This window comes from Mobula birostris, chromosome 24, assembly GCF_030028105.1.
Source record: "Mobula birostris isolate sMobBir1 chromosome 24, sMobBir1.hap1, whole genome shotgun sequence".
In the NCBI taxonomy this organism is placed as follows: Eukaryota; Metazoa; Chordata; class Chondrichthyes; order Myliobatiformes; family Myliobatidae; genus Mobula; species Mobula birostris.
Genome location: NC_092393.1, coordinates 58,363,092 through 58,387,563, shown reverse-complemented (window position 1 = coordinate 58,387,563; position 24,472 = coordinate 58,363,092). Strand labels below are relative to the sequence as shown.

At 42.0% G+C, this 24,472-nt stretch overlaps 1 protein-coding gene across 6 annotated transcripts in view; it reads right to left on the bottom strand.

Annotated features, from left to right (window-relative positions):
- cep112 (centrosomal protein 112) overlaps positions 1-24,472 on the bottom strand; it is a 546,977-nt gene that overhangs the window by 133,987 nt on the left and 388,518 nt on the right. For 5 of the 6 annotated variants that reach the window (XM_072242065.1, XM_072242069.1, XM_072242070.1 and 2 more), the window contains one exon: positions 14,713-14,775. The exons of the other annotated variant lie outside the window; for it this stretch is intronic. In XM_072242065.1, the coding sequence (XP_072098166.1) occupies positions 14,713-14,775 (63 nt within the window). The remainder of the gene's footprint in view (positions 1-14,712; positions 14,776-24,472) is intronic. 6 annotated transcript variants of the gene reach the window in all.

Sequence of the window (24,472 nt, the reverse complement as noted above, 5' to 3'; positions counted from 1 at the left end):
ACAGGTATGTATCCATATTGTATAGCTCCATGACTCTTGGAACACCAGGGCATATCCGGCTCACAGGCTGAAGATAAATCGCTATGCAGTAAACAGAAACAAGAGCAATCCTAGTCCATAAATATTACAACGTCCCCACTGAAAAGACGACAAATCAATCCCATTTCGGCACCCTCCAAATCTTCATTTTTATTGTAACATTCAAAATGATTGTCAATAGCTTAATTCTTTGTGGTTCCTAATTTGCTGAAGTAGTGAAATCATTTCATTTTCACTCCTGGCTGTTTCTGGCATCTTCAAGCCTGAATACTTGAAACTGCAGTGAGTAAAACAGTTCTGAATTGCTGCTTATTTCCTGCCAACTATCAGTGACAAAAATCACTGCTTTTTGAACACAAACATATGCAACTGCTGCTATTTAAAAGCCGTTCATTCTAACAATGATGTAGTGTATAATGGTCACACAAGTGCTCACGGCTGACGCTAGTTAGAAACTGTTCAGCAACAGTCTCCTGTCCCGATTAAGCAGCACAGTGTCCCAAATAAACCAAGGGAATCCAGTTATTTTCTCGATTAATTTTTGTTCTTTAAGAGTTGTTTCAAGTAAACGGCTGCTCCGATTAACTGATGACTCCATTAATGGAATCCACTGTAGTAGGTTCAGAGACGGAACGATTTAATCACAGTGAGCAGACAGGTCAATCCCAGTACTCAAGCTGAAGGTGAATCAGAATGATGAGGCAACAGATGAATCACAGTGGATGGGCAGAAAACAGTACAGAGGCAGCAAGGCAATACCACAGTGCACTGGCAGCAGATCAATGCCGGTACCCTGCAGATCAATCATTGTACAGTCAGATGTGCAATCCAACTGCACGTGCAGTTTGACACACTGTATACAAAGATAGCAGATCAATTCCAGTACAAACGCAGCAGATAATCTGATGAATCCCAAAACAAAGGCAACAGATCAATCCCAGTACAGGCAGCAGATCAGCTTCAGTGGACTGGCAGCAGATCAATCCCAGTTCACAGACAGACGATGACTCTCAGTGGACTGGCAGCAGTTCAATCCCAATTCACAAACAACAAGCCAATCCTGGTGCACATTCAGAAGGCCTGTCCAATACACAGGCAGAAGACCATTGCATACACATCACCTAGCATTATTTTATGTGCATACAGTCATTCTTTTTTTAAGCAGTTACTTGTACATTGTACTTTATAGGATTCTTTTGATATTTATATTTACTACGTTTCTTTGTTTTTTTAATTGTGTTCTTTATGCTTATTGTGTTTTGTTATGCTGCAATGGGTCTGGACTACAGAGTCAGAATCAGGTTTAATACCACCCACATGAAATTTGATAACTTTGCAGCAGAGGTACAATGCAATACATGATAAATATAGAAAAAATCTGGTATATCTATATATATATAAAATAGTTTAATTAAGTAGTGCAAGACAGAAATAAAAAAAGTAGTGAGGTAGTGTTCTTCGGTTCAATGTCCATCTAGAAATTGGATGGCAGAGGAGAAGATATTCCTGAATCGCTGAGTGTGCGCCTTCAGGCTTCTGTACCTCCTTCCTGATGGTAGCAATGAGAAGAGGGCATGTCTTGGGTGGTGGGGGTCCTTAGTGATGGATGCCGCCTTTCTAAAGCACCGCTCCTTGAAGATGTCATTGATACTATGGAGGCTAGTACTCTTGATGGAGCTGACTAAGTTTACAACTCTCCGCAGCTTACTTCAATTGTGTGCAGAAGCCCCCTCCCTCTCTGCAGAAGATCTTGAGTGTTTCAGGTGACAAACCGAATCTTCTCAAACTCTCGATGAAACATAGCTGTCTTGCCTTCTTTATAGCTGTATTGATATGTTGGGACTAGGTTAGATCCTCAGAGATACTGACACCCAGGAACATGAAATTGCTCACTCACTCAATCACTTCAATCTCTTTTACACTCGTGTACTGAAGAATGACAATAAACAATCTTGAATACAGCAGGTCTATCCAAAATACCAGCAGTCAACCCAGTACACATACAGATCAATCCCAGCACCAAGTATGGCAACACAAATACTACAGGGCATCATGATGAATGTCGGCTATTCATTTCCTTCGATAGATGCTGCCAGACCTACTGAATTCCTTCAGCATTTTGTGTATTACTAATTATGGATTGAGAATTGATTGGGATAGAATAAATGGATCATCTTGAGGTTGGAAGACTCTGACTAGTGGGATAACACAGGTATCAGTGCTGAAATTTCAATTGATCAGCATCTAGTTTAATGATTAAGATGAGGGAACCAAGGATAATATATCCAAGTTTTCTGAACACACAAAACTAGGTATCAATGTACATTATGAGAAAGATGAAGAAAAGGTTCAAAGGTTTTAAATGGGCTAAGTGAATGGGTGAGGATGCAGCAGATGGATAAATGTGGAGAATGTGTGTTCACCTACTTTGGTAGAAAAATAAAATGCCCATATATTTTGAATGATGAAAGACTGAAAGGTATTCATGCTCAAATAGATCACTGGAAGTTAATACACTGGTGCCACAAGCAATTTGGAAGGTGAATGTTACGTTGACCCACATTTCAGGAGTAAACAAGTGTAAGAATATACTCTCTTGCTCTAATTACATTGGGTCCTGGTGAGATGCACCTGGTATGCTGTATGATGAACAGGTTTGGTCTCCTTAATGAAGAATGCATATAGTGATGGAGACCTTGTTGTAATAGTTTACAGATTGAGGCTTCCGTGAGGAGAGATTAAGCAAACCGGATAATTATACTTTTAACTTTAGGTGATTTTCCTGAAACATAGAAAATTCTTCAGCACTCGACAGCATGGATACAGGCAAGGTCTGTGGCTGGAGAGTCATTTTCCAGTGTCAGTTTCAAAATTAAGGGTCTACCATTCCGGACTGAAATGAGAACAAACTTCTTCACCCAGAAGGTAGTAAGTCCTTGAAATTATCTATCTACCTATCAAAGAGGGCTCTGTAAGCTCAGTTATTCAATATGTTCAAGACAGAAAATGTCACGTTTTTAGATATGATGGAATCAAAGGATCGTTTAGAACAGGAAACTGGCACCGAGGTAAAAGCTCGGCTGTGAATTTACTGAACAACAAAGTAGGCACCTGGAGCTGATAGGCAGGGCCTCCGGCACTGAGTCTGACCCTGTGGTGCAGAAGGGTGGGACGGAGAAGAGGAGAGCTGTCGTCATTGGAGACTCTATAGTCAGGGGAGCAGACAGGAGATTTTGTGGATATGAGAAGGACACCCGCATGGTTTGTTGCCTCCCGGGTGCCAGGGTCCGGGATGTCTCTGACCGGATGCACGACATCCTGGTACGAGAGGAAAAGCAACCAGAAGTCGTGATACATGTTGGTACAAATGACATAGGCAGGAAGAAGGATGAGGTCCTGAAGTGTGGGTTTCGGGAACTAGGCAGAAGGCTGAAGAACAGGACCTCAAGGGTGGCGTTCTCAGGATTGCTGCCAGTGCTACGTGACAGAGATGGTAAGAATTGGAGGAGATGGCAGTTGAATGCGTGGCTGAGGAGTTGGTGCAGGGAGCAGGGTTTTAGATTTTTGGATCATTGGGATCTCTTCTGGGGAAGGTGGGACCTGTACAGATCGGATGGGTTGCACCTGAACCCGAGGGGGAGCAATATCCTTGCAGGTAGGTTTGCTATCATGGTTCGGGAGGGTTTAAACTAATTTGCAAGGGGGACGGGACCCGGAGCGATAGAGCAATGAAAGAAGTGCACGGAGTAAAGCCAGATCTAACATATAGAGAGGCTTTGAGGAAAGAGAAGCAGAATAAACGGTGTAAAGGTAGTAAGGTAGAAGGGCTGAAATGTGTGTACCTCAATGCAAGAAGCATCAGGAACAAAGGTGATGAACTGAGAGCTTGGATACATACATGGAATTGTGATGTAATGGCCATTACAGAGACTTGGCTGGCACCAGGACAGGAATGGATTCTCAATATTCCTGGATTTCAGTGCTTTAAAAGGGATGGTGGGGGAAGGGGAGGTGGGGTGGCATTACTGGTCAGGGATACTATTACAGCTGCAGAAAGGGTGGGTAATGTAGCAGGGTCCTCTTTTGAGTCAGTATGGGTGGAAGTCAGGAACAAGAAGGGAGCAGTTACTCTATTGGGGGTATTCTATAGGCCCCCTGGTAGCAGCGGAGATACAGAGGAGCAGATTGGGAGGCAGATTTTGGAAAGGTGCAAAAATAGTAGGGTTGTTATCATGGGTGACTTTAACTTCCCTAATATTGATTAGCACCTGATTAGTTCCAAGGGTTTAGATGGGGCAGAGTTTGTTAAGTGTGTCCAGGATGGATTCTTGTCACAGTATGTGGACAGGCCGACTAGGGGGAATGCCGTACTAGATCTAGTACTAGGTAATGAACCGGGTCAGTTCACAGATCTCTCAGTGGGTGAGCATCTGGGGGACAGTGACCACCGTTCCCTGGCCTTTAGCATTATCATGGAAAAGGATAGAATCAGAGAGGACAGGAAAATTTTTAATTGGGGAAGGGGAAATTATGACGCTATAAGGCTAGAACTTGCGGGTGTGAATTGGGATGATGTTTTTGCAGGGAAATGTACTATGGACATGTGGTCGATATTTAGAGATCTCTTGCAGGATGTTAGGAATAAATTTGTCCCGGTGAGGAAGATAAAGAATGGTAGGGTGAAGGAACCATGGGTGACAAGTGAGGTGGGGAATCTAGTCAGGTGGAAAAAGGCAGCATACATGAGGTTTAGGAAGCAAGGATCAGATGGGTCTATTGAGGAATATAGGGAAGCAAGAAAGGAGCTGATGAAGGGGCTGAGAAGAGCAAGAAGGGGACATGAGAAGGCCTTGGCGAGTCGGGTAAAGGAAAACCCCAAGGCATTCTTCAATTATGTGAAGAAAAAAAGGATGACAGGAGTGAAGGTAGGACCAATTAGAGATAAAGGTGGGAAGATGTGCCTGGAGGCTGTGGATGTGAGTGAGGTCCTCAATGAATACTTCTCTTCGGTATTCACCAATGAGAGGGAACTTGATGATGGTGAGGACAATATGAGTGAGGTTGATGTTCTGGAGCATGTTGATATTAAGGGAGAGGAGGTGTTGGAGTTGTTAAAATACATTAGGACAGATAAGTCCCCGGGGCCTGACAGAATATTCCCCAGGCTGCTCCACGAGGCGAGGGAGGAGATTGCTGAGCCTCTGGCTAGGATCTTTATGTCCCCGTTGTCCACGGGAATGGTACCGGAGGACTGGAGGGAGGCAAATGTTGTCCCCTTGTTCAAAAAAGGTAGTAGGGATAGTCCGGGTAATTATAGACCAGTGAGCCTTACATCTGTGGTGGGAAAGCTGTTGGAAAAGATTCTTAGGGATAGGATCTATGAGCATTTAGAGAATCATGGTCTGATGAGGGACAGTCAGCATGGCTTTGTGAAGGGCAGATCGTGTCTAACAAGCCTGATAGAGTTCTTTGAGGAGGGGACCAGGCATATAGATGAGGGTAGTGCAGTGGATATGATCTATATGGATTTTAGTAAGGCATTTGACAAGGTTCTACACGGTAGGCTTATTCAGAAAGTCAGAAGGCATGGGATCCAGGGAAGTTTGGCCAGGTGGATTCAGAATTGGCTTGCCTGCAGAAGGCAGAGGGTGGTGGTGGAGGGAGTACATTCAGATTGGAGGATTGTGACTAGTGGTGTCCCACAAGGATCTGTTCTGGGACCTCTACTTTTCGTGATTTTTATTAACGATCTGGATGTGGGGGTAGATGGCTGGGTTGGCAAGTTTGCAGACGACACAAAGGTTGGTGGTGTTGTAGATAGTGTAGAGGATTGTTGAAGATTGCAGATAGGATGCAGAAGTGGGCTGAGAAGTGGCAGATGGAGTTCAACCCGGAGAAGTGTGAGGTGGTACACTTTGGAAAGACAAACTCCAAGGCAGAGTACAAAGTAAATGGCAGGATACTTGGTAGTGTGGAGGAGCAGAGGGATCAGGGAGTACATGTCCACAGATCCCTGAAAGTTGCCTCACAGGTAGATAGGGTAGTTAAGAAAGCTTATGGGGTGTTAGCTTTCATAAGTTGAGGGACAGAATTTAAGAGTCGTGATGTAATGATGCAGCTCTATAAAACTCTGGTTAGGCCACACTTGGAGTACTGTGTCCAGTTCTGGTCGCCTCACTATAGGAAGGATGTGGAAGCATTGGAAAGGGTACAGAGGAGATTTACCAGGATGCTGCCTGGTTTAGAGAGTATGCATTATGATCAGGGATTAAGGGATCTAGGGCTTTACTCCTTGGAAAGAAGGAGGATGAGAGGAGACATGATAGAGGTGTACAAGATAATAAGAGGAATAGATAGAGTGGATAGCCAGCGCCTCTTCCTCAGGGCACCACTGCTCAATACAAGAGGACATGGCTTTAAGGTAAGGGGTGGGAAGTTCAAGGGGGATATTATAGGAAGGTTTTTTACTCAGAGAGTGGTTGGTGCATGGAATGCACTGCCTGAGTCAGTGGTAGAGGCAGATACACTAGTGAAATTTAAAAGACTACTAGACAGGTATATGGAGGAATTTAAGCTGGGGGTGTTATATGGGAGGCAGGGTTTGAGAGTCGGCACAACATTGTGGGCAGAAGAGCCTGTACTGTGCTGTACAATTCTATGTTCTATGTTCTATAGTCTACTCCTGCTTCCCTATCGTATGTTCTCATTGTTAGAGTCTATGTATCGATCAATGTCAATGCAGCAGGGAACAGATCGATCCCAGTAAGTATTGAAATCAATCCTAGAACAAAGGCAGCAGAATAAAGAACTCTCAGTAACTTGGGACTCATGAATTTCATAACAACAGAAACGTAGCCATCCCAGCACACAGATCAATCCCAATATGAAGGCAGCAGTTCCATTCAGAACACAAAATAAGCTTAATGCAGAGGCAGCAGAGAATCAGATCAATCCCAGTAAGAGAGCAATCCAGGTAGATAGGCAACAGAACAATCCTGCTATAGGTAGTAGGGCAGGTTTCTGAACAATCACAGAATGGTGGAGCAGATAAATTGCATTGTACGTGCATATTAATTCTAGTACAAAGTCACCACATCACTCAACCCCAGGACAAAGTGCACAGAATAAATCTGGAGCACGTCAAAAACAATCCCAGTACATAGACGTTCAATCCCAATGTACAGACAGCAACTCAGACCCAAAGCAAATAAAGAAATGTAATTCCTTATTCCTCTCCGTTGATGCTGCCTGACCTACTATGTTCCTCCAGCATTTTGTGTGTGTACGATGGATTTTAGCATCTATAGACTCTCTTGTGTAAAGGATGGAATGATCTTGGTACACAAGAAAATTTATCCCAGTAAATATGCCATCAACCTGTCAGATTATATAGGAAAACAAGGGTTGGCATCCCTAGTAACAGCAAATATAATACAAACAAGCAAAAGAAAAATCCCAGTGTGAAGGCAACTGATGAACTCAGTCCCCACCAACAGAACCGAATACTACAACACAAAGAAGCAGCAGGAGTTGGCCACCAGGCTCCTCAAGTCTGTCCCACCATTCATTATGGTCACGGCATATTTCCCAGGTCTCTACTGTTCCCCACTGCCCTCTGTTCTCCAATCCTTCAACTCCTGTTTAAATATCCCCAATAACCCTCTGGCTGAGAGAATTCCAGGGATTCACCTCTTTCTACGAGCAGTTCCAGTGTACTTCATATTTAAATGATCACCCCCAATCTTGTGACGATATACATGGGAAGTGTTTGACACACTCTCACTAGCGGAACCATCTCAACACCCCCTTAGAATCTTATATATTTCAATATGATTACCTTTCATTCTTCTAAACTCTGAAGAATATAGATTCAACTTCTTTAGCTGCTCATCCCAAGAATTAGTTAAGTGATTGTTTTTGACTGTCTCCCAAACTTAGTATATCCTTTCTGAAGTGAGAGGATCAAAAATATGCAGTTCTACAGGTGTGGTCCCACCATACAATTGTAATAATACTTCTCTATTTCTAAATCCCAAATCCCTTGCAGTAGAGGCCAATAAGCATATTTACCTTCCTAACCACTTACCGCATTTGCCTGCTAACTCTGTGATTCATATATTGTACAAGAACACCTCGGTCCCTCTATATTTCACTCATTGGCAACTTTTCTCCATTTTGATAATAATCTGCTTTTTGATCCGTCCTACTGAAGAGAGTGACCTCAGACTTCCCTACATTGAGCTCCATTTGCCAAGTTACTTCTCACTAACTCAACCCATCTGTATCCTGTTGCAGGGCAATGCAGTATAAGGGCAGGTCAATCCTATGCACTTGGTACAGATCAGTCTCAAGTCAGACCGCTAAGTGACATGAGTGAATCAACTCTCGAAAATAGCAGAGCTCAAGAACACAGTAAACAAAACCATCCCAGTGTACAAATGCATAGAATAATTCCAGTACAGAAGGTAGATATAATTCAGTATACGGCTCGTTCAAAGTACATAGGCAAATCAATGCAAAACACAAGTCTTAATACACATTTACTGTACAGCCAGATCAAGCTTAGTACAAGTAAAAACAATCTAAATGTACAGATTGATTAATCCAAACACATAGTCAAAGAACACTACAGCACAGAAACTAGCCCTTTGGCCCATCTAGTCAATAAAATATCATTCTGCTTATTCCCATTGACTTGCACCCAGACCGTATCCCTCCATACCCCTCCCATCCATGTACCTATCAAAATTACTCTTAAACGTTGAAATCAAACTAGTATCTACCATTTCTGCTGGCAGCTGCAGCTCATTGCACACGCTCACCACCTTGAGTGAAGAAGTTCCCCCTCATGTTCCCCTTAGACATTTCACCTTTCACCCTTAACCCATGACCTGTAGCTTAGTCCTAACCTCAGTGAAAAAAAGTCTGTTTGCATTTACCCTGTCTATACCCCACATCAATCCCAGTAAAGGCATCCGTTAGTCTTGCGAGACCATGGATCTGCGCCTGGAAAGTCTTCACTCTCCAGGGCGCAGGCCTGGGCAAGGTTGTATGGAAGACCAGCAGTTGCCCGTGCTGCAAGTCTCCCCTCTCCACGACACCAATGTTGTCCAAGGGAAGGGCATTAGGACCCATACAGCTTGGTGCCAGTGTCGTTGCAGAGCAATGTGTGATTAAGTGCCTTGCTCAAGGACACAACACGTTGCCTCGGCTGGGGCTTGAACTCACGACCTTCAGGTCGCTAATCCAAAGCCTTAACCACTTAGCCACGTGCCCACACGTACACAGCCAGATCAATCAGAAAGCAAGCAGAACAGTAACAGTTCATGGACAAATTAACTACAGGGAGCGAAATAGTCATAAATATCTCCCTGTGCAGATGCAACCATAATACACAGGGAATCAGATCAATCTCACTTCACAGGCAACAACGGAACAATACCAATACAACAGAACAATTGCAGTGCACTGACAAATCAACAGAAGTCTGCAGTCTATGGAAAAACTTCAGTACATGAGAAAAAACAAAGAGAGCTGATCAATGCTAATACACAGGCAGAAGTTGAGCACCAGAACAGCAGCAACAGATCATTCCAAATACATTGGCAAATCAATCTCAGTGCACAGAAAACAGCTTATTTTCAGCACACAGGCAATTTCACAGTCTCAGAAAATATGCATATCAGTCCCAAAAACCAGATCAATCCTTGAACGCAGGCAAATTAATCCTAGTACCTAAAGTGTTGGTCCAGTGCTCAGCCAGTAGATTAATTCCAGTTGACAGGTAACAGTTCAATTCCAGTCGATAGCTAACGGCTGAATTCCACTTCACAGGCAGCAAAGAAATCTAGTTGCACAGAACAATCCCATTGTACAGTCAACAGGGAGCAATCAATCCCAGCATGCAGGAGTGGGTTTCCCAAGTACAAAGAGCAAATCAATGTTTGTTTACAGACAGTGGATCATTCTGTATAGACCAATCCCAGTTCACACACTGTAGACCAGTTTCAGTACAACTGTAGATCAATCCCATTATAGGTAGCAGGTCCATCTCAATTCACCTGCACATCAATCCCAGTTCACAGGCAGATCAATCCCAGTTCATATGCAACAAATCCATTCAGTTCACCTGTAAGACAATCCCGGGCAGCAGATCGATCCGAGTTCACATGTACTAAGTCAATTTCAGTTCATGGTAAGAAAGTGAAATCCCTTATTGAGGCAGCAGAACCAGATCTTTTACATTCAGTGTCACAAAATCTGCTGACGTAGGTCCCGATGTCTTCAGACCAACTGTCCTTTAGTTACTTCAGTCCTTCAAGCAGACTGATGTGGATGCCCTATGTAGGGTTATTCCTTGCCCATGAATGGCTTGCTGCCCATGAGATTTCACGTTACTTGGAGTCAATGTTAAGGACTCCCAAGGTACCCCCTCTCACTTGTGTCACACTAGCATTTGTTTTCTGGTGGGAAATTACTTACCTGGTGATTGCTATGGAGAAAACTGGCATATTCATCAAAAGATTGTACAACAGTATCAGGCTTTTGCCTGTTTAGTTCATGGACTAACATTCTTAATTTAGATATACGGCTAGGTGTTTCAGAGTGGACTTTGTATGGTCAATTCAGCTGGGAGGCAACTTTGCCGCAACTGAATCCACTGCTTAGATCAATGCTGCGTAGTTCATTTCACTTATTCCAACTATGTCACAAAGTAGCAGGTTTTAATTGAGACAATCAAATTATTCATTAGTAAGGCTCAACAACATTGGGTCTAACATCACATATAGGTTAGACTAGTTAAGGACTGCAGGTTTCCTGTGCTGAAGGATGTTTATAAAGTAGAAAAACTTTTATGAAGATTATGTAGTTTCTTGATGACTAATACTGAGACTTGTTAAATCCAATTCCAGATTATTTAATTAACTACATGTTAAATTCCCTTGCAGCTGTGATGGGATATCTCTGAGTCATTTGTCCAGGCCTTTAAATTACTAATCTGGAATTTAACCCTTACTGATACACTCTGAACCTAAATATGCAGGATGGATTGTAAAATCTGCTTGAATATATTTTGGGAGATTCTTTCAAATGATCTCCTTTCTCTATCTGCCTCCCCCTTTCTTCACTGTCCACTCCGGCCCATTAGATCTATCCCCTATTCCACTGTATTGTCTTCCCATGTTAACAGCAGATTGAACGGACTCTATTATTTGATACGATGGCATTTGATAGCCAACTCAACAGCTTTTCTCCAGCTTCTCCTATTTACATAGGAGATGCGCAGAGGATATTTCCAATAGTGAGAGAGTCTAGGACCAGAGGGTACAGACTCAGAATAGAAGGATGCCCCTTTAGACCAGAGATGAGGAAGAATTTCTTTAGCCAGAGGGTGGTGAATCTGTGGAATTCATTTCCACAGTTGGCTGTGGAGGCCAAGTCATTGGGTATATTTAAAGCAGAGTTTGATAGGTTCTTGATTAGTCAGGGCATCAAGGTTATGGGAAGAAGGCAGGAGAGTGGGGGTTAAGTGGAATAATAAATCAGCTACGATGGAATGGTGGAGAAGACTCGATGGATTGAATGGCCTAATTCTGCTCCTATGTTTTATGCTTTATACAGTATTCTGAAACATTTTTAATTTCCATAAATTTTAGACAAAAGGAGAATTGGAACTATGTGACGGGGATCAAAATATTCATAAAATTGCAATAGCTATCAAGCACTGAGAGGTTGACTGATGTATTTTGAAGCATTTTTACTGGAAAGACACTCATCTTGAAGCCTCAACACAAAGCCCTGTTAACAATTTACATGCTGTGTGTTGGATGAGGATGATGGGTGCTAACAGGATGAATAGAAATGGCAGGAACAGATCCACTGTATTACAGCCCACTCTGCACAGTCTCTAAGAGAAAACATCATAGGCAGTGAACTTATCGTCAATTAAATGGGGGAAGGCTGCATTGCATTGTGAATATATTTCAGTAGGAAAGAATATCTTTACTTGGAACAATACAATACTAAAAGCAATGTTGATTTGAGTATTTTTCATTTTCTTTAGAAGTTCACATTACTGAATGTTACAATCATGAATATAAAAGGTTTTCTTTGCACTATTTCTTCCTTTGTATATACATTTTTATTAAGAATAAAGTCTTTTTCTGAAATAAAAATATTTTCTATGTAGGTGTTTAGAGTGAATATTTAAAAGGGTGTTAAGCACTGGATATTAATTTTCAGAGTGGGATTATCCAATGAAAGCTAATGGCTCATTATTGCATCAATGTTCACAGTCATAATTATATCACATTTGCGGATTCACAGGCACACTATGCAGCCAGATGAGTAGGAATAATTCATTAAAAAAAAGTTAGGCAATTCATCTATTTCAATGTTTCTTTTATCAGCAGCCTAGACTTTTACCCTTAACCATAAGGACAGATCACTGTCTCCCTTTGTAATTATTTCTTTATTTTCACGATATTGCAATTTTGTAGCTTCTTCTCATTTATTTGAAGTCATGACAAGTCACCTGAATTTTTCATGGGTGTGTTACTTTTTAAAAACATACTATAGATGCAATACAAATTTCAATATGGATCTGTTTCGATGAATGGGTGTTTCAGTATAATATTTCTAAATTGAACCAATTGGTATTCTCTAGCTGGTACTATAACTGCTTCTACAAATTACAGACACTAGGGTCACCTACCTAGATTTAACTGAAAGTTGGGGAAAGAGAAATTAACCCAGGAGAGGCACTATTCCACAACCTATGGGACTCACTTTCATGGACTCTACAACACATGTTCACAGTATGTCTGTCAAGCACTTTCACTCCATCAGCAATGAGCAGGATTTCCTGTTGGCCAAACATTTTAATTGCAATCTCCACTCCCATTCTGATATGCCAGTTCACGAGGCCACCTTCAGGTTGGAGGAGCAACACCTCATACTCCATCTGAGTAGCCTCCAACCTGATGGCATGAACATCGATTTCTCGAACTTCTGGTAATTTTTCCTCCCCCCCGAATTCCTTCTTCTTCCATTCACCACTCTGGTTCTTCTCTTACCTTTTCTTTCTGCTTACCTGCCTATCCCCTTCCCCTAATGCCCATCTTCCTTCCCTTTCTCCCATGGCTACTCTCCCCTCCTATCAGATTTCTTTCTCTTCAGCCCTTTACCTTTTCTACCTATCACCTCCCAGCTTCTCACCATCTCTCCCTCCCCGACCCAGCTGGCTTCACCAATCACCTTCTGGCTCAGACTCCTTCCCCTCCTCCCACCTTCTTCTTCTTCTGGCATCTTCCCCCTTCCTTTCCAGTCCTGATGAAGGGCCTCAGTCTGAAATGTTGACTGTTTAATTATTTCCATAGATGCTGCCTGACCGATTGAGTCCCTGCAGCATTGTGTGTGTGCGTTACTCTATCCATTTATTTATTTTTGTATTTGCAGATTGTCTTCTTTTGCACATAGGTTGTTTGTCAGTTTGTGTTTGTGTGTAGTTTTTCATTGGCCCGTTGCATTTTTTTTGTTCTACTATGAATACCTGTAAGAAAATTAATTTCAGGATGGTATATGTATACTTTGGTAATAAATTTACTTTGAACAGTGGATATAAATAACCTTTAGCTTCATTAACCTGTAACTTACATTTTTACATAATTCTTTATTATTTATAATTGTTGAATGTTATTGTTTTTTGTTGGTTGTGCCAACACACCACAGAAAATTTCTAATACATGTAAATGTATATGGAGAATAAGGTTGATCCTTGATCTTTGAAATACTTTATTTTGTAGCATTTCCTTCAAAATGTATTCAAAAATGTGAAGACAACATTGTAACTTCCATATGAAGTTGTAATTGATTTTTAGGAGAGAGATATTAAGGAACACATTCAGAAAGAAGTTACTAATAACATGGAAATTTAAATCCATAAATCTGTTCTGGAATGAAAAGGGTTAAAACCGCTTAAGTAAGGGGAATGTTGCAATATGCAAAGAATTTAATGAACAAAGCCCCTACACCTACTTAATCTAATTAGGACACTGTTTTGCAATTATAAAAATCCTCTCGGTATTCCCTCTTTTGTCAGACATTCTGGCCATTTAAAATACAAGATCCTTTATTCTTCATCTCAGACTGTCAGAAATCAGCTCTCAACAAATCTTACTAAGCGGCTGCAGAATTTTTTTTCCAGTGTGTAAAGGGAAGTACCGTGCAGTTTCTGTAAATTTTGATTAAACCAGCTGCTTTTTGATTTGAAGGTGGACTGATACAGGCAGATGGCAGCTGGCTAATCCATTACTGTCATCTCCACTGATTAGATCTACTGTACAACAACAATAAACTACGCAAAGGAGAATGAATTGTGAACTCTAAGCAGGGCTTTCAAAATAGCTTTATCTCACCCTCTAATATCTTTTCCTGGGCTTTAAACACAAAGTTTATAGATGCAAAATAAAGCCTGATTATTTTTTATTACAATGCCAAAGAACTGAATCGACAAAACATTAATCTTACAGGCTGCAATGTGTAACTACTGTCTGCAGACATTTTGAAAATGGGGAAGTGTTTCCTAAGGAAAGATTATTTGTTAAAATGGATTTACTGACACTTCACAAACTCGTCATGTTTGCTGAGTTTTTCTGAATATCTGGGCCATACCTGTGAAGACTTTAAAAGCCTCTGGCTGTATTCTTTCTCGATCTGCTTCAACCTGATGCTGGTCTGTAAAAATAAAAGGCAAAATGTAACAGGAGATGGGCAAAGAGGAAGAACGTGCACAGACACTCGCTGCTGACCTAGGTTGCTTGGCACCTAATCGGTATGCCTGTCATTTACGATCTGGGCTCTGTGCCAGTTCCAACGCCCCTTTGTGGCAGCCAAAAGCACAGGGCCTTGCTTTGATCTTCAGCCAACTACTCATCACTTGAAAGGAAAAATCTACCTCTGTTGCCAATTATTAGAAAACATAAAGGACTTTCTGGATGAAAAATGACAGCATAAAGTTTATCAGAATGACTTCACCTTAGTAAAAACAGAAACACATGCTCTGATGAAGTCTGTGAAGGTACAATATGACACGTATGCTTCAGAGTGCCAGATGATGTTTTAAGAAGAGTCTGGGAGCAGTGAGAGGAGGGGAGGTGGAAGGAACTGAAAAAGAAAAAAATGTTAAAGAAGGTGCAAAGCCAATTCCACCCTAGGGAAGAAGCAAGAACATTCTCTAATACAGAGCAGAGAAGCAAAGTGCTCTTGGAACTTCAAAGAGCTTGTGCACTTACTGTAAATGTGGTCATTAGCAAAACCGTACTCCACCTTTTTGCAGTAAAGCCATTAAGTATAATTACTGCCAACATTTTTTTTAGCATTTCAGCACAGAACTGGTAATTGAATATATTTTGAAAATGCAGTTGCAAAACAAAAATTTTGTGATCATTGTGAACTTCATTTTTAAAATGAAAAATAAATCCGATTTTAAAATATTGTTACATTTCTCCCTTTCTCATTGACCAACATTCATGGTCACTCAACTGAGAGGGAGAGCTCTCAAGTTTCTGTTCCTCTTGTGTGCTTGCATAGCTTGGTTAGGTGACTCTCTGATCCTTCCTTGTTCTGATTAGGACTCCATTTTGCACAATGACCTCAGGCGCAATACCATAATGACAGAATCACACAGTGTGAAGGGATACCATTCCACCCATTCTGCATGTATCCACTCTTTGGAAATGGTATCCAATTAATTCCACTCCCTGTTCTTTTGTGCAAACCTTTAACCCTTTCATATATTTATCCAACTTGTTTTTGAAAAATACCATTGAATCAATTCCATCGCCTTCTTGAGCACAGTATTTGGGAAATGTTGTGGATGTACTCACTGGCCACTTTATTAGGTATACCTGTACATCTGCTTGCTAATATAAACATCTAATCAGCCAATCATGTGGCAGTAACTCAATGCATAAAAGCATGCAGACATGGTCAAGAGGTTCAGTTGTTGTTCAGACCAAATATTAGAATGGGAAAGAAATGTGATCTAGGTGACTTTGACTGTGGAATGATTGTTGGTGATAGATGGAGTGGTTTGAGTATCTCAGAAACTGCTGATCTGAGATTTTCGCACAGAACAGTCTTTAGAGTTTACAGAGAATGACGTGAAAAAAAATCTAGTGAGCAGCAGTTCTTTGGTTGAAAATGCCTTGTTAATGAGAGAGGTCTGAGGAGAATGGCCAGACTGGTTCGAACAGACAAGAAGGCGACAGTAACTCAAATAACCACACATTATAACAATGGTGTTTGGTTGAGCATCTCTGAACACACAACACACTGAAACTTGAAGTGGATGAGCTATAGCTACAGTACACTCAGTGACCACTTTATTAAGTACAGGAGGTACCTAATGGAGTGGCCACTGTGTGTAGATCATCATTATGCTTAAAAGGGGAATGGAGTAAAAGGAGATAAAATTGGGTCTCAACAAGTCAGGCAAATCAAAAACATATTATGGCTCCAGTCTTGATGTAGGGGCACAGCCCAAAACATCAACTGTTTATTCCCCCTCAGAGATGCTGCCTAACTTGCTGAGTTCCTTCAATACTTTGTGTACGTTGCTCAAGATTTCCAGCATCTGCAGAACCTCTTGTATTTAATATTGAGTTTAAACAATGCCTGAATATTTAAAACTAGGTCTTATACGTTCTACTCTGATGCCCTGTGATTGGAGCAGGCCATTTTAAGCAAGATCCATACACTATGGATGCAAATCAGCAACTGTTGTGAATTATATGAAAGAAATAGAAGGATTTCCTTTGGGAGACAATGAAAGATCTGTGAGAATGTATGCACAAATATTGCAAGAATGCAGTGGCTGTCATCAATGTCAAAACCACTCAATGAACTGCTGGGTGCAGAGACAACCAAGCCAAAAAACACAGAAGCAAAAGTTCTTTTCAAAAACTGAATACAGCACAGATGTCAGTATTTTAAAACAACAGGGGTTGAAAGCTGAAGAAATATGACAATGAAAATATGGTTTCAAAGGAATCTACCTGCTTGGCATCCCAATCCCGACACTAGTGAGAATCAAGCTGATGTATGTTTCATATGGGCTGTAAAACCATTGCCTTAAATTCAGCAACACTAATAATGCATTTGCCACAGTTTCTTTGCTCCTGTTTGCAGCAGCATATGCATTCCCTGCAAGTACCAACCAGATGATTGTGCAGGAACGCAGTTTTGAGAAACCTTACATCAGGTTCTGCTAGAATTCATGGTTGACGTATGTTTCATTTATCAGAAGTATAGTCAGTTTTTGTGAGTATAGCATGCACACATTTTAAAAAATGAAGGGCATTCTGAGCTGACAAAAATGCCACTATTGCAACAAGTCCTTTATCTTACAGTGTGGGTATTTTAAATAGATATAAGTAATGAACAACCCCTTGAACACAGGTTTTGCTTATTTCCTACTATTGACCCACGAGGACCTCAAGTTTCCAAACATATTTAGGCATGCAGTTTATTTGGAAAACCGGATATTTTCAAGAACAGCAATCTGGATTCATTGAATGGGACTGAGTTATTAGAAGTGTAGAGGTTAGTAAGAATAGACAGGATTGTTTAAGAAGTTGACATACGCATTCGTCATTCTCTTCCAGTGCTTTACACTTTCCCCTAAATGTATGCCCTCATGCAATAACCTTGGATAAACATCGTGATGGTCTACACAATCTAGGCCTCTCATAATCTTATAAGTTTCTATCAGGTCTCCCTCAGCCTTTGACACTACAGTGAAAACAACTCTAGCTTCTCCAACCTTCCCTTATGGTTCATACCCTCTAATCCGAACAACATCTCGGTAACAACTGCATTCTTTTCAAAGCTTCCATTAGGTTCCTCCCACAGTCTAAAAACATACTAGCTAGTAGGCTAATTGGACATTGTAAACTGCCCTGTGATTAGGGTAGGGTTACATAAATGGGTTGTTGGGCAGGAAGGGCCTGTTCTGCACTGTATCTCCAAGTAAATAAATCAATAAATAAACACATCACTCCTGTACTGGAGTGACATGAGTTGTGCATGATACTCTAACCAAAGTTCTATACAGTGCTCCTAACACTCTTACTCAACGTCCTAACCAATAAAGCTTAGCATGCCATATGCTTTCTTTGCCACCCTATCTACTTGCAGGGCCATTTTCAGTGAGCTACGGAGTTGGACCCAAAGATCCCTCTGTACACCAATGCTATCACTGTACTTTAAGTATATTTGCGGTGGGGAGGAGGGGTTAAGAAAAATATTTTCTCTTTATTCTGGTCTCTCTCACTACATAAGGTTTGCCTTCAGAATCAGAATCCTTTATTATCGCCAAGTATGTGGACACATACAGGGAAATTGATGCCGGTTTCCCTGAGCTCTCGCTGTACAGAATCAAAAAAACAAACAAAACAATAGTGCAAATAATCGTGAACTATATACAATGAGGTAAACCTGTGTATGTACAGGTGGACTTGGTTTATAATAGACTAAAAATTCAAGTGTTCATAAGACTGATGGCATACGGAAAGAAACTGTTCTTGTACCTAGCAACAGACATCAAAGTTGCTGGTGAACGCAGCAGGCCAAGCAGCATCTCTAGGAAGAGGTACAGTCGACGTTTCAGGCCAAGACCTTTCGCCAGGACTAACTGAAGGAAGAGTTAGTAAGATTTGAAAGTGGGAGGGGGGAGATCCAAAATGATAGGAGAAGACAGGAGGGGGAGGGATGGAGCCAAGAGCTGGACAGGTGATGGGCAAAGGGGATATGAGAGGATCATGGGACAGGAGAAGGAAAAGGGGGAGGGGGGGAAAACCCAGAGGTATAGTCAGAGGGACAGAGGGAGAAAAAGGAGAGTGAGAGAAAGAATGTGTGTATAAAAATAAATAACGGATGGGGTACGAAGGGGAGGTGGGGCATTAGCCAAAGTTAGAGAAGTCAATGTTCATGCCATCAGGTTGGAGGCTACCCAGATGGAATATAAGGTGTTGTTCCTCCAACCCGAGTGTGGCTTCATCTTTACAGTAGAGGAGGCCGTGAATAGACACGTCAGAATGGGAATGGGATGTGGAATTAAAATGTGTGGCCACTGGGAGATCCTGCTTTCTCTGGCGGACAGAGCGTAGGTGTTCAGCAAAATGGTCTCCCAGTCTGCGTCGGGTCTTGCCAATACATAGAAGGCCACATCGGGAGCACCGGACGCAGTATATCACCCCAGCTGACTCACAAGTGAAGTGTCGCCTCACCTGGAAGGACTGTCTGGGGCCCTGAATTGTGGTAAGGGAGGAAGTGTAAGGGCATGTGTAGCACTTGTTCCGCTTACAAGGATAAGTGCCAGGAGGGAGATCAGTGGGGAGGGATGGGGAGATGAATGGACAAGGGAGTCGCTTAGGGAGCGATCCCTGCGGAAAGCGGTGGGGGGGAGGGGGAGGGAAATATGTGCTTAGTGGTGGGATCCCGTTGGAGGTGGCGGAAGTTACGGAGAATAATATATTGGACCTGGAGGCTGGTGGGGTGGTAGGTGAGAACCAGGGGAACCCTATTCCTAGTGGGGTGGCAGGAGGATGGAGTGAGAGCAGATGTGCGTGAAATGGGGAAGATGCGTTTGAGAGCAGAGTTGGTAGTGGAGGAAGGGAAGCCCCTTTCTTTAAAAAAGGAGGACATCTCCCTCATCCTGGAATGAAAAGCCTCATTCTGAGAGCAGATGCAGCGGAGATGGAGAAATTGCGAGAAGGGGATGGCATTTTTGCAAGAGACAGGGTGAGGAGGAATAGTCCAGATAGCTGTGAGAGTCAGTAGGCTTATAGTAGACATCAGTGGATAAGCTGTCTCCAGAGATAGACACAGCAAGATCTAGAAAGACAGAAAGATTCTTGTGCCTATTTGTCCTGGCATACATTGATCTAAAGCGCCTACCAGAAGGAAGGAGTTGGAACAGGTGATGTCCAGGGTGTGATGGGTCTACAATGATGCTGTTTGCTCGCTTCCTGATTCTAGATGCATACAGGTCCTGGATCGAGGGCTGCTTCACACCAATAATCCTTTCCACAGCCCTGATGGTTCTTTGGAGTCTACTCTTGTCTTCTTTCGTAGCTGATCCAAACCAGACGGTGATGGACGAACAGAGAACAGACTGGATTATTCCTGAATAGAATTGAATCAGCAGCTCCTGAGGCAGGTTGTACTTCCTGAGTTGATGTAGGAAATACAACCTCTGCTGAGCCTTTTTGATAAGAGTGTCTGCGATGGGTGTCCACTTCAGGTCCTGGGAGATTGTGACACCCAGAAACCTGAAGGTCTCCACAGCAGACACAATACTGTTGAGTATAGTGAGTGGGGGGAGCATTGGGGGGCTCCTCCTGAAGTCCACTGTCATCTCCACAGTCTTGAGCGTATTTAGCTCCAGATTGTTCTGACCACACCGGAGGGCCAGCCGTTCCACCACCCGTCTGCATGCAGACTCATCACTGTCTTGGATAAGGCCAATGACAGTTGTGTTGTCTGCAAACTTTAGGAGTTTAACAGATGGATCCTGAGAGGTGCAGTCATTAGTGTAAAGGGAGAAGAGCAGTGGGGAGAGCACACATCCCTGGGGGGCACCGGTACTGATTGTCCGGGTGCTAGAAATGATGCTCCCCAGCCTCACTTGCTGCACCCTGTCAGTCAGGGAGCTTGTGATCCACTGACAGATGGCGGGGGAGACAGTGAGCTGGGTGAGCTTGGAGTGGATGATTTCTGGGACGATGGCGTGAACGCCGAGCTGAAGTCAACAAACAGGATCCTCGCATAAGTTCCTGGGTTGTCGAGGTTTTATAGTATGTAATGCAGTCCCATGTTGACTGCATCATCCACTGACCTACTTGCCCGATAAGCAAACTGCAGGGGGGTCCAGCAGGGGACTTGTGATGTCCTTCAGGTGAGCCAACACTAGTCAAAGATAATACCAGGGATTTTGCTTCCTAGTTTCAGGTGGAGGAGGAAGAGCACAGCTGATAGTAAATGCTGCTTGGTCTCTGTGGGAATCCCCTAACTTCCATTCAAAACAATGTTCCACCACTGAACGCCACACTCCACCTTAATCACTTCTTACATGAGACACATACAGCTGTTTTGCAAAGCAATGACATTCTTGGAGCCAAAGATTAGGATCTCAGTGCACCTTATCTCTTCTTACAAAGGTGCCAGTACAATTTGACAAGACTTGATCAGGCGTAACTTGAATCTGTAGCAATCATACCAGTTGCAGAGGAAAGTTGCTTTTTCAGAATTTAAATGGGATGCATTTCCGTCACCCGCACCATTTGTTTGACATGAAAGATCAAAGTCACTCCTTGCCATTCTACATTTCTGAAGACATTGCAGATTCTACAACAAACGCTGGAATTCTTGGGAGCAAACATATAAACTTAGAAGGAAAGATTTTATTTTCATCATAAGACAAAGGAACAGAATTAGACCAGATGGACCATTGAGTCTGCTCTGCCATTCGATCATGGCTGATTTTATTTTCCCTCTCAACCACATTCTCTTACCTTCTTTCTGCAACCTTTGACACCCTGACTAATCAAGAAACTATCAAACTCCGCTTTAAATATAGCCAATAAACTTGGTTTCCACAGCCAACTGTGGCAATGAATTCCACATATTCACCACCGTCTGGCTAAAGAAATTCCTCCTCATCTTTGTTCCAAAGGGACAAGCTTCTATTCTGAGGCTGTGCTCTCTGGTTCTAGACTTTCCCACTATTGGAAACATCCTACGCATGCCCACTCTATCTAGGCTTATGAGTTTATCAGGAGTAATGAGTTGGAAAGGAAATGTAAAATAACTCAATGCATTTAGTTCAGTTTTACATGTTAAATCCTGCAGCACTAAAATATCCATTTACCACTTACTGACTGTCACAGTCCCGCAATCTGTGGACATTTGCATGAATTACTTAAGTTAAAGAGGCAGGAAAAAGTAAGATGTGCATTTCTGGATCATAATTCATAAATTTGGAACTTTGCAAAAATTTCCCAAAATGCATTAAAGCCAATGCTGCAGTGAAATATTGAAAATGGCAACTTGAGCACTGCAAATTTCTATAGTAAGTGTTGTGATAATTACCCGATAATCACTTTCAGAAATAGTGACTGAGGGCTAGGTATCGGACTAAGGCTACCTCTCCTACTGTTCTTAGAGGCTGAGATTTGGTATTTGTTGCATCAAACCCATCCAAATGATGGTACCTCCAACAATACAGCATTCCCTGGACAAAGTACCAGAAAATCATTTTGGATATATCTTCTCAAGTACATGTGATAAATAAATTTGAATCTGGTAAAATGGAAGGAAGCATCAAAAAAATTTGACATTTGGTTTAATCAGACCTTCTGGGTTAGATGGCTTCCAAAGTTGTTAAAATACTTAAAGACTGTCATTAAAAAACTTCCAAAACTATTTAAAAACTTTAAAAAATGATCCAATGCAAAAAGTCATTAATAACTTAAGAAGGTAGTATCAATAGGTTTCAATAGGTACATTTAATGTCAGAGAAATGTATACAATATACATTCTGAAATTCTTTACCTTCACAAACATCCACGAAAACAGAGGAGTGCCAATTAAATGTTAGAACCCCAAAGCACCCCCCAGCTCACCCCTCCCACACATAAGCAGCAACAAAAGCAACAGCTCCCCCCTCCCCCACCAGCAAAAAAGCAACGGCGCCCCCCCACCAGACACTCAAGTGTGCAGCAAAGCATCAATAAAGACACAGACTTGCAATACCCCAAAGACTACATGTTCACCCGGTATTTGACATACCAAAGGCTCTCTCTCTCCCTAATAAGGGAAAAAGAGTTATCCCCATTTCACAGCAAGAGAGGAGACATAACAAAACAACTCTCTGATTTATGGTGCTAAAAGGAAGACTTAAAGTTTACATTTACTCAATCAATAAAATGAATGTAACTATTTTAATTCTTTAATCTCTTGCAACCCTTCCCAAGACTGGCAAAGTTGTTTGAGCAGAGTTCCTACAGTAAATGCTGCAACCTTTCCACAAAATCTATCCCTTTCAATGCGGATTTTGAAGAAGGAATCCCCCCCTCCCCCTTGTTGAACCTGAAATCTATACTAGTATAGTATCTCATCTGGGGTGAACAGAGGCTTTTCCTTGAAGATGCTGGGTAGGCAGAATTGGGATTAGTTCCACCCAAACACCCTGGCAACATGACTACCCAGTAATAATACTCCGTGGGATGTGTATGTATCTATTATAAACACTCCCCCACCAACCACTTATTCAGCAAGTAGTCAACGCATAATAATGGTGGGAAAGAAACAAAATAATAAAAAGTTAAAAAAGGGTTTATATGAGCTGAATCTGAGATGGTGAATATCCAACTGCCAGCAATAATCTGTGCCAAATGGTTTGGTTTTGCACCTTTTTACGAGCAGCATGTGGAAAAGAACTCCCATTAGTACATGGAAGGACTACTCTTGACATTACATGCTGCTGATTAAGCTTTGGTGAGACCGGACCTGGAGTATAGAACACAAAACATAGAGCAGCACAATACAGTACAAGCTCTTTGGCCCATGATATGTGCCAATCTTTTAACATACTCTAAAATCAATATAACCCTTCCCCCCCACATGGCCTCCATTTTACTTTTATCCATTTATCCACTGCACTGTGACCACTGATGTTTGTTCTGTATATAAATTGCCTGAAATGAAAATGTAATGGGTGGGTTGGTAAGTTTGAAGATGATATGAAGATTGGTGTTGTGGATAGTGTAGAAGACTGGTAAAGAATTATCATCATCATCATCAGGTGCCATGCCCAGATTGAGCTTTGACTGCCATGGCCCAAACACTCCTGTTGTGGATCAAGTGGATCAATTCATTGGTATTCATTTCCAGTTCTCTGGCTGCTGTCTCCATCATCATTTGTCTTTGTCCTCCTCTTGCTTTCTTCCCTTCAATCTTTCCCATAATTACCGTGTATTCTAACTCCTCTTTCCTAATCACATATCCAATTAAGTTACACACATCAAAGTTGCTGGTGAACGCAGGAGGCCAGGCAGCATCTGTAGGAAGAGGTGCAGTTGACGTTTCAGGCCGAGACCCTTCGTCAGGACCTGACGAAGGGTCTCGGCCTGAAACGTCGACTGCACCTCTTCCTACAGATGCTGCCTGGCCTGCTGCGTTCACCAACAACTTTGATGTGTGTTGCTTGAATTTCCAGCATCTGCAGAATTCCTGTTGTTTCCAATTAAGTTACGTTGCCTTTTCATGATCTCATAAATTATTTCTCTTTTTGTGTTTGTTCTGTTCATAACATCCTCGTTAGATATTCGTTTCGTCTATGATATTCCTTGCATCCTCCTCAAAAACCACA